Source organism: Mytilus edulis, chromosome 13, assembly GCF_963676685.1.
Source record: "Mytilus edulis chromosome 13, xbMytEdul2.2, whole genome shotgun sequence".
In the NCBI taxonomy this organism is placed as follows: Eukaryota; Metazoa; Mollusca; class Bivalvia; order Mytilida; family Mytilidae; genus Mytilus; species Mytilus edulis.
This window is the reverse complement of record NC_092356.1, coordinates 62,900,029-62,912,099: the sequence shown is the minus strand read 5'-3', so window position 1 is coordinate 62,912,099 and position 12,071 is coordinate 62,900,029. Positions and strand designations below refer to the sequence as shown.

At 34.2% G+C, this 12,071-nt stretch overlaps 1 protein-coding gene across 1 annotated transcript; it reads left to right on the top strand.

Moving 5' to 3' along the window:
* Positions 1-5,912: 5,912 nt before the first annotated feature.
* Positions 5,913-8,206, top strand: LOC139501024 (homeobox protein Wariai-like). The gene is made up of 2 exons (XM_071289974.1): positions 5,913-6,092; positions 6,994-8,206. The coding sequence occupies exons 1-2, from the start codon at positions 6,028-6,030 to the stop codon at positions 8,039-8,041; spliced, it is 1,113 nt and encodes a 370-aa protein (XP_071146075.1). The 5' UTR covers positions 5,913-6,027; the 3' UTR covers positions 8,042-8,206.
* The last annotated feature ends 3,865 nt before the right edge of the window (positions 8,207-12,071 follow it).

Here is a 12,071-nt window from a genome sequence, read left to right as displayed (position 1 = left end):
TGCCGTGATTGTTTTGTGTCATTGTCGTGATAAAACGATGGACAACATGCTAAAAAGTAGTGTAATATAGTCCTCGACATGTTTCTTTTTAAAAAAAGAGACAAATGATACCAGAAGGACATTCAAACTCATTAGTCGAAAATTAACTGACAACGCAAGATATGTATATAGCATATTGATCTATTGCAATAAAAAATCATAATATCTAATAAAATTTGTAGATTTAGCTAACAAAGTCCTTATATTTGTATAAAGTAACATTCGTTAATAGTGGAAAATTGTTTTAACGTTGAATAAGCTACAATTAAAAATTGCTTGCTGGATTACCATTATATTATGCTGGTTCATTTGCCAATCAATCTGTCACCAAGGGAAGATAAATAAATAGATTTTCGTTCATAGTCTTTTTCAAAAATGATGAACGGTTCTTTATATTGGTATGTAATCATTTTAAACGTTTCAAATTTATGAAATTATATTAGTACATCAATGTTTTTGATACACCAATAACAAAAACTGAAATATATTGAATTGTTACATTTTGTAATTATTCAAAATTATATCAGAAACCTAAACTTAATTATAAAATAATGAACCTGTTAAGGGGAGAGAATACTCGCATAACTTTTTCGAATTGGCACATAATACAACGAAATGTCACTCTTGCATACAAATGGCACACCAATATAATTAATTATCTGCGAAATCGCCCCCCACCTTCAATGATGATTCTAAATTATAAATATAACCAAAAGTTGTTAATCTATAGATAGTTAAGACTAATGAAAGCTAACTCAATGTAAAAATATTTCTTTGCAATTTTTTAAAACTTCCTCAGAAAAATACTCGAGCCACTTGACTTTCATAGCTCAAAATTGACGTTTTTACACAATATTTGAAAAAAGTAGTTGAAGATTTATCGCTTCTCAAAGTGTAAGACGCAATAAAAATCGTATGCTTGCACCATCCTACCGAAATACGGATTTAATTAAGTCCTGAACATTTCGACATTTCTTCGTATATTTTGAACAAAACCGGTTTTAACCAAATCACAAGTACGTGTTAAGATCCGACTAAATACCTATTTTCCTATATGGTCAGGTAAAGTTGCTAATGTATATACCTTCATCAGACATGTATCTAACTATGCAAAATTTTCTTTGCCTATATATGTTAATCAAAATATAGAGCAATCTCTATGCAATTTTGTCGTTTTGCATTTATCTAAAATAAAAAAAAATAATAAAAAAATCAATTTTGGTGTAGGTTTCCAAAGGATATTGTTTATCTTTTAATCTTCTCAAAATTCACGAAGGAGCTGAATAAGAGATGTGATTGTTTACGCAAATAGGACAGCAACCAAACAACAAAGGGATATCGATAACTAAATACAAAGTTACATGTAGTCTATATAGATAAATAAATACAAAGGTATATCGATAAATTAAATACAAAGGTATATCGATAAATAAATACAAATGTAAATTGATTGGTAAATATACAGAGGTAAATTGATTGATAAATACAGAGGTATATGAATTAATATATACAAATGTATATGGATCCATAAATATATCCGTATTAACATTTACATTTCTTAAAAAAAAGACAAAAAAACTATGATATACACATGGTCAGTCGACCCTCCATTTTTAGGCAGTTAAGCTGCCTTATGCGAGCACCCTGGATTTGTGTGCTACCCAATAAATGCTGAAATACGTGCCATTGTTATCATCTAGCTGGCTACTATATTATTTGTAACTTATTGGACAGTTTTTTTTATACTTTTCATTCTGGATTACAAAACATATGACCAGAAAAACCTTAAATGATCGTCGATTTTCCCAAAAGTTTTGAAGTTGCACATAGGAAGTAGAGCACATTAGGAATCCTTATGTAGTTTATTATCCCCTGAGCTTTTGGCTAAGATGTCAAAGAACAAATGTATGAAATATCTAATCGCCGAAAATCTCTTAAGACAAGTATTTAAGATTTCCCAAATTGCAAAAGTCGTAGGAATATTGTTAGTCGTCAATACGTAGTCAACTACGTATATAAGTTCAACTGATCACGCTGTTGGCGGCAATTTTGAATTAAAAAGAAGACGAAATTTTCGTATCTTTTCAATTTGGACGCAGGGGTTCAAATTAGCGATGGTCCGAGGTCTGCGACCTTCCACTTTTGCAGTCGGACTTTCTACTTGGTTACTAGCTACGCACGACATGCCCGACGGACCTTGAAAGAATTATATAAAAAAATAACTGCAAACATTTTTACCAAAGTTTCCTAATAAACGATCTCAAACTTATTTTCATCATTACTATTCATGACAGCGATGTTCAATTTGTTTAACCACTAGCTTTATACATAAAATCGCCGATAAATAGTGTGTAAATCCCGAGTAAAATCGTATCTCACTATCTGTCAAAAACAAGAGGTCAAAACAACATTGAAACCAAAATGGCTGCCGGGAGATTACAATATCGGATCCGATTCCGGAAGCGGATAAGGGTAATCCCGGATTTGGCTATCGACTAAAAAAAAATCCATACAGGTGACAAAATACATCTATGCATGGTAAATAAATATAAACACTAGAATTGAAAACCAAAAGACATATGTTAAAGAAGGAAAAAGCAGAAAATATTTTGTACACCAATTTTAATGTGAAAATCCAATACATTGTGACAGCTGGGAACAGTTTATCTAACAATATATATGTTCCTGGTGACAGCATAATTTTTTTTTATAAGTGATAAATGTTGGTAATATGCATGTTAAATGCTTTTCAAGTTAAACATATTACTGTATGTAATTTCAAGGGGTATTTTTTTCTTCTCAATTTCGATAGGTCAGTTAAAACAGCTGGAAGATTCTTATATAAAAAAAAAGATGTGGTATGATTGCCAATGAGACAACTATCCACAAGAGACAAAAATGACCAAAACTTGGTAACGGTCAAGATTCCCACCCCTAAACCATATATATTCATGTATTGGACAATATAACAAATCAAATGAAATATAGGGGACGTCACTGGGGTCCCCACCCCCTCCTGTTTGAAAACTTGATAACGGCCGAGATCCCCACCCATAAAGCATAAATATTCATATATGGGACAATATAAAAAATCAAATGAAAAATAGGGGTAGTCCCTAGGGTCACCCACACCCTCTTGTGTGTGTTTTGAGAACTTGTAAAAGATTGAGATACCAACGCCTAAACCATATTCATTCCTGTTTGTCATTTCAAAAAAGATTGAATGACATACAAGGTCAATCTCATAGGCGACACATATGCATATCACTTTGCTAGACCCTAACACCTGTCATTTTTTTCCAAACTTAGACATCATGGACTTGGGTCGAAGGTGGGAGTCATTTACATTTACTATTGACATGTCAGTCAGACCTTACCATTGATCCCTGTAGTAGTAAACATTTGTCTGATTCGTGTCTCATAACATTTGTACTGTACAACACAAACTCAGTTTTCTTTCCAGGGAAGCAAGTCCATTCATACTTTTACAGGCTCGTACTAAAGTCAACTTGAACTACTAACAGTCAACTAATACGAACAATTACGATCAACTAGAAGAACTGCAATCATTGCAAATTTGTACCACTGCTGACTCATGAAAGACTCATGACCATTCGTGGTCATGTGCGTTGCTATTGAAAACCTTGATATAATATGAATTATTTGCCTTAATGATTAATTCATTTAATGAACATAAATTGTACAATTATATATGAATGTTTAATGCTTGTTCTTTTAAATCTTTAAAAAAAGTTGAAGCAACATTGCCACAGTTTTCATAATTATGTTTGCCTTGGTTTTTGGTTAACTGCCTACAGTGCTTACAGCGCTTTGATTATTATTTATTTGTAAAATGCATCTGGATTGATCAGAGTCGGAATCGAACATTTACATTGTGTCATAGATCAAATTTATTCGTTTAATGAATGTTTATGATAATATGTCTTTTGATTGAGTTTTAAAGCCATTTCAATTGATATTTTATAGTGAACATTTTGTGATGTTACACTGTTGTTTAAGGTGAGGGTAAAGTTTATACTAAAACGTTTAAACCCGCTACATTTGTTTACACCTGACGCAACGTTAGCTATTGCTACTACCACGAAAAATAGCGCTTATCAAATATTTGACGGGAAATTATTCTGAGAAATCGTAAAATAAATATAATTATATATGTCATATTATATATGAAAATAAAGATTGTTTCTCAAATTTTTACATTATGATAAAGAAAGAATAAATAAATGATGAATGTAGGTGTCGGAATACATAAATTATAAGAAAACACGTTAACTTAATAACGTTGTCCCATGTAACAAACTCGAAACATAAAACTCTTTGTTTTTTCGAAAAATGCGCGAAAAATTTCATGCAACTCTTCGATGTTGCGTTGTAGGTCTGTCCTTAGTCAGGAACCTGATGTTCAGTGGTTGTCATTTGTTGGCGTTTTATGTTACTAGTTTATAAGTTAGACCGTTTGTTTTCCTGTTTGAATGGGTTTACACTAGTAATTTTTTAGGCTTTTTATAGCTTGTTGTTCGGGGTGTGCCTAGGCTCCGCATACCACATATTATATCTATTTAGATTAACATATGTATATTATATACATGTGGAGATTGTCGTTCTGTATGTTGGAATTAGGAGATACCTATATTGTATTTTAAGCTCCGACGGCATCTTTTATGATGGTCGCAAATTAAGTTTACTGGCGACGCGTTATCTCCATTCTAATGAAACTGACAGAAAACAACGTTAAAACATGTAATTAAAATCTGTCATATGCCGTCTGCGCTTGCGCGTACGTTCCATAGCATCAATTAGGAGATAACTGTATTGTATTTTAAGCTCCGACGGCATCAATTGGGGATTTGATGGTCGCAAATTAAGTTTACTGGCGACGCGTTAGCGGAGACAGTAAACGGGTATTTGCGACCATCAAATCCCAAATTGATGCCGTCGGAGCTTAAAATACAATATTGTTATCTCCATTCTAATGAAACTGACAGAAAACAACGTTAAAACATGTATTTAAAATCTGTCATATGCCGTCTGCGCTTGCGCGTACGTCCCATAGCATCAATTTCCAATTGATGAATTTCCAATTGATGCCATGTAAGAAAGTGACGTTATCCAATCAAAATGAACGTTACAAACGTTGTTGCATTAGAATTGTCAATTGATGCCATGTAAAAAAAGTGGCGTTATCCAAGTACGTTCTGTAACTAAGATTGTTAAGATCAATAACAGTACCTATTTCATAGGCAGGACTGACAATTTTCGAAGACACTGGAAGTTTGGCCTTGAAAGTTCCTTTTTACTTGAGAGATCTGACCATCACATTTTATTTTTATAGGTTGGGTCGTTTTGACCCTTTAACATCACAAAACAACTGTAGTTTCCCTTGTAGAGATGCGTCATTTGAAATTAAGGGTACCCTGGATAGGAGACATAATGTTTTCCTTTTGCCACATGGAACCTGCAGACCCCTCAACGAATTGTTCCAGATCTTTGAACTCTCTCTTCATATATGATTTAACTACCTACTGTATTCCAACTGGATGTTGCTGTGTATTTATACATCCCGCCAGTCAAATAGACACTCAACCTCAGCAAGGTTTTTACTGCCGGACGAGAGAAGTCAATGAGATGACCGAATTGATTTAATATATGAGGGGATGATGATTTGTTTTTCTGGTAGATATGATGAAAATGACTCAATTAACAAGAATTTATTGTGTCCACAAGTAAATTTCTGTTTTTCGAGCAACGCCATACTAAGTTCCTTTCTGCCACAGGATCGTAAAAAATATTAGAATACACTATGAATAAAAATCGTGAATTTAGTCTACTTAGAACTGTGGGGAAAGGGAAGCAACTACGATACTTTTAGTCATTTGTTTTGTAAACAAACACGCAATACACAAAGACATATGTGTGTGTTGTGGTTTATTTTGTTCCAAGGAAAAACCATATAAAAGTGAAATTTAAATGTATGCACGAAATGTTGGACAATTGTACGAAAGGCGTGAAATCATCACACGTACATTATCAAGGTAACAGTAATCATAAAAATATTCTTTCGTAAGGGAGATCAAGGGAAGCAACATATTATGATAATTTATGTATGTAAACCAGGAAAAGATTGATATTGCAGTCTTATAATGACTGCTCCATAGACTTACATGCAAAACAGTTGATCTTTGCTTTTTTAGACAAAAATTCTACATTGATTTTTTTAAGATACATATCATGTACATGTATGTAGTATTGTAAAATGTGATTTAATCGAAGAAAAAAAGGGGGTCTTGCCACGTAACGAAGAATACAAAGTTATGTCAATGAAACCCTAAAGTCTACTTTCTGTTTGATGCTTTTTACTTTGCTGTACTACTTACAGTAAACATGATGATATATCCTTCCACTTTCCTGGTTTGATATCCCTAAACAAATGCAATATTTTTTTTTTTAATCTAAATACATAATATGGATCAATTCAGCTTTAAATTTTAATCAAACAGAAAAATATTCGTTCAGAAAAAAATTCAGAAAAATGCATGGACTATTTTATTTAACTCCATATTTTGAAGTTGTAAATCAAATTATTTGAAAATGAATTAATTCTCAGGTCTGTCCGTCATGATGAAGGGTCAATTCTTATTAGTAAGTGTCAGCACACCAACGACACATTTAGCATACATAAATCTATAGGTCAATATAGTCTTCAACAATAAACTATTGCCTATATACAATATACCAAGCTATAAATTGTCCAAAATCTTTTAAATTTTGCATTTTAGTTTCATAGGATTAATCAATAACTTCTGTTACGCCACCATTTTAAAACAAAATCAACAAACATTAAGATATGCCAAACTACAATTCACGCTTTTTATATTTATTTATTGATATTTTTTTCTTTACATTTACATTTTCTTTACTTTTCTTTAATTTAAGTTTGATTCAAGCCATTGAAAGGAACGATTCTGAAACAGTTTGGGACATTTTAAGCACCATCAAAGGAGAACAAAGTAGCATCCTTCTCGCCTATGGAACAGCTATTCAGAACGGTAATTTAGATATAGTACGATATTTCATCGAGCTAGGACATGTTCGAGTGGATGATACTAATCTGATGTTCGGAGAGACGGTTCTCATGCAATCCGTCAGATATGGACATTTATCTGTCGTCAAATATCTACTTCAGAACGAGGCAGATATCAATCTCAAGAGTAGTCAAAATGGAGTCACAGCACTCCATGTTTGTGTCAGTGGACCGGAAAGTCCACCAAATAACATAGAAATTCTTGACTGTCTTCTTAAAAATAACGAAATAGACATAGAAGTGAGAGACAACGATGGCAATACTCCGCTTATGAAAGCTTCTGGCCAAATTAAGTATGAAGAAATGAAACGCTTACTTCAGGCGGGATGTGATATGTATAACATGAATCAGAGACGGGGACATATAGCTCCTCACTTTTGTATATTGACGCATTATCACCCTAACTATTTGCTTGAAGTTGGAAGGTGCTTTCGTCTGTTTTTAGAGTGTAGAATAAACCCCGACTTCCGTGATCAACGAGGCTTTCCGTCAATTGGCTATGTTATAGATACTGGCAATTATGATATTTTACACCAGCTTCTATACGTGAACTGTGATATAAATATCTTATACCGGGATCTCCCAGACCAAATGATACAGTTTCCCCCTCTTATACATGCTTATCAAAAAATGCAGACGTTTATACAAATTTTAGTTGCATCTGGATGTGAAATTTACAAATGGCATGAAATATTAAAGTATGACCTTCCAGGGACTGACAAAGATTTGAGTTGTACGAGAAAATATCTTAAACCACGCAAGTTGAAAGAATTATGCCGTATTAGTATACGCAAAAAACTTGGGTATTATCCACATACTATCATAGATCAAATCGGTTTACCAAAGGTACTATGTGATTATATATTATTAAAGGACGTATTTAATATTGAACTATCCTGACAGTTAAACCCAAGAATTCACAAGAACATATCAGTTTTATTGTACTGAATAGGATTTACTAGTACTATTGGTCAAGATCAAAATTAGTGTGTACCATTCTGATAAAGGGTTTACATTCCTCATTAAGTTTTGACCCAATTTTAGTTATTAAAAGAAAGAAAACAATATCAGTGATTTATTTTGCAGAAGGAAACTATTTTGTGATCATTCACATACAGATTGTGTGTACAATATTGTCAATTTTAGTATTTTTAACTGTCTTGTGTTCTGATTAATATAAGGACATATTGGATAAACGTCATCGAGAGAGCAACCGAACAGCACTTTACTATAGCGACCTACCTCTTTGGAAAATATCTGTATCAAGTCAGGAATATGTCAGTTCTATATCATTCGTTCCGTTGATTGCAATTGATGAGGTCTAGTGTTTGATTTAGTCATTTTATATGGACTTCAGTCTATTAAATTAACCGTGGAGTTAAGTATTTTCGTTGTACTTTATCACATAATTTTACAACCTAAAATCACATAGAGTATACATAACCAGACAGTGATTGAATACGCGCAACATATCATATCACCAAATAGTCAGTACCAAATTTTCAGTAGACTATAACTATGAAGTAACTCTAGATTAAAAAGGGCAGTTACATTATGCTAATAAAACGCAAATTCACATCTACCGCTAAAAACCGCGTATATCTATAGAAGTTTATCATGTAAAGTGTTCAGATATGTGGGAGGGTAAAGGGTACGTTTACCTCCAATCAACATAGGGTGGGTTTGGTGTATTTTTGTCCACTTGGATTATTGTCGCTTTACACTAGAATTGGACACAAGAAAAAAAAGTAATGTGTGTGTTAATTGTTCATTTTGAAATACAAAAAGCATTCTAAATACTTCAGTTTAAATTCATCTGTCAACCATCGGATTTCACAGTAGAAACACAAAAAATTTTCTTATTAGATCCATATTTTCATAAAAAAAATGCACACATTGTCGTGCTTAGCAATTCTTTCTTCCAAGTTTAGGAGAAGGACACAGTGTCTTAATGAGAGAGGAGAATATACAAATCTTCACATGATGTTAGACTGATCTGCTCAAGCTTTCAAAACAAAAAAGTTTAACTCATTTTAGCGCAAGATTTTAACCCATTTTAGCGAAAAATCAAGCCTTGTCAAGCGACAGTAATTCATTTGTACTTGCATAATAGTATAAAAGATTAAAAGAGGGACTAAGGATACCAGAGTGATAGTCAAACTCATAGATAGAAATTAATCTAACAACACAATGGCTAAACAATAAAAAGACAAGCAGAAAAATAATAGTACACAAGACGAATAATACGGAACCAAATAGAATCAAGACATCATGTCAAACACATCAGTAAAGGTTAACTAAAATGTAACAATATACAAATAAGGAGATTACTGTTTATAATGTATAAGGTGTACATGCACTCTCGGTAATGAGGATAATGAAGGTATACGGAAGTGTTCATGGGTACTATCGGTAATGAGGGCGTACGGAAGTGTTCATGGGTACTATCGGTAATGAGGGTATACGGAAGTGTTCATGGGCACTATCGGTAATGAGGGCGTACGGAAGTGTTCATGGGCACTATCGGTAATGAGGGCGTACGGAAGTGTTCATGGGCACTATCGGTAATGAGGGCCTACGAAGTGTTCATGGGCACTATCGGTAATGAGGGCGTACGGAAGTGTTCATGGGCACTATCGGTAATGGTACTTTCGGTAATGAGGGCGTACGGAAGTGTTCATGGGCACTATCGGTAATGAGGGCGTACGGAAGTGTTCATGGGCACTATCGGTAATGAGGGCGTACGGAAGTGTTCATGGGCACTATCGGTAATGAGGGCGTACGGAAGTGTTCGTGGGCACTGATGACAACTGTCTTACTGATATATACAACTTAAAAATCAATACCAACAGAAAGTCAATCAATTATATTTAGACCTATAACATGATTTGGGGTACAACAAATTGTGGACTTCCCTACTCTACAAGTGAAATTTTTAGATCTTCTTTTTACCAGTAACCCAGCATTTAAACTACGCTGGAAACAGCTACTACCACTCGATGACAAGAACGACCATGATAAAGTCCTTTTATTATAGAACCTACCAAGTCTCAAGAAAAAACAATGTAGGAAAATTCATCTTTGGAAAAAGATAGATGAAACAGCACTTCGATCTTCGACTATATAATTCGCTACAGAATTTAGACATACACACCTACAGGTTAACATTCAAACTTGGCGCTTTAGTAGAAGGAAAGCAATATCTTTCAATTAAACGGATTAATCCTCCGCTAAAATGGGCAAAACCACCAACAACTCCAAAGACTGGACACGTGATAAGTGACCAAAAACAGAAACACAACAGAAACGCAGAGTAAAATGAGAACAGCACAGCGTGATTTTATAAAAACCAACAGTAAAAGTTGACATAAAAACTAATCCAAAACCCATTTGGTTCTATGTGAGAAGCAAGAACCACCTTGAATAGCACCGCTTCTGAATAAAGAGAGATTTTTACACAACAACAGTCATTTCAAAGCTAAAATACGGAACCACGAATTTCAGTCTGCGTTCACAGAAAATTTTTTGACCACCATGCCAGATAAAGAACCAAGCGCATGTCATAGTATGCATGACATCCAGATCAACGAAATTGGCATCACTAAGCTATTGAAGGGACTTAACCAATACAAAGCGGCTGATTCAGACCAAATACCAACCCGGTTCCTGAAAACATGTGCTACTGAGATTCACTAGCACTTACACTACTATTCCAATATAACATGAACTCGGGGAATGTACCATCAGACTGGAGAGAGGATCTTATTACTAAGCTTTTTAAGAAAGGAGAGCGCAATATTCAATCAAATTACCGGCCAGTGTCCCTTACATCAGTTGTCAGCAACGTTCTTAAACATACTATTCATTCGGCCATTAGGAGACATCTTGATACTTCAAAATGCTGACAGATTACCAACATGGATTCCGCTCCAAAAGCTCACGCGAATCACAGCTGATATCAACAATCAAAGGAATAGCAGAAACACTGAAAACAGGAAGCGATTAGGTTGATTTAATTTTAATTGATATTTTGACAAAGCTTACAACAAAGTGCAACACAAAATCCTTCTGAACAAGCTAGGATTTTATGGGATGAGAGGAAACACCCCAAAATGGATATGATGATTTGTGTCAACTCGGACTCAAAGGTTGATAGTATAAGGCTCTTCCCCAGAGAAGCTAGATTTTCATTCTGGAGTTCCCCAAGGCACCGTTCAGAGGTGCAAACAGACTGAGACACATCTACACCACAACAGAAGTGTACTAATCATCTTTTTGTCCATGCAAGTACTATCCAGACTTGTAACCAGCTGTCAACAACGGTGACCAACGCAGACCCTCTGGACGACTTCAAGGCCTGTCTCCATGCAGCTGTGGCCCTGAGGACAACCACATACACGACCTTTTGATGTAGCTTTTTATTTGTACATATTTAAAATTGTGTAGAGAGTGACTCTCTCAGACCTACGCCTGCTTAATATTTACAGTCGTCTACGACTCCTGACCATTATTGAAAGATGATGATGATAATGGTGAGATGAGGTAGTCCAATATGGCAGAAGTTTCACGATTGTAGCACCTTTTATTTATCTGTTGTTTTCATTTATGTCCAAACAGACACAGAAGAAAATTATAATGCAAGCCAATGTGTTTTTTTATGACGACAGGATAAATTTTCACTCACCAACAAGGTTGTGGCAAGATATTTGTTAAATATTTATATTGATGATCGAACGATAACTACACATAATGGACATTTTAATGAAATACTTCTGAAAAGAATTTGACATCTTGTGTTCTTTTAAAAACTTTCCGATTAAGGAAGTATTTTACTGAAAGATAAACTTTTAAGATTTGTTAAAACTTCCCTTTTTATTGTACGGATGAATAATCCCATTCAGTGCCAATGAAATGAATTGTACTACTTAAA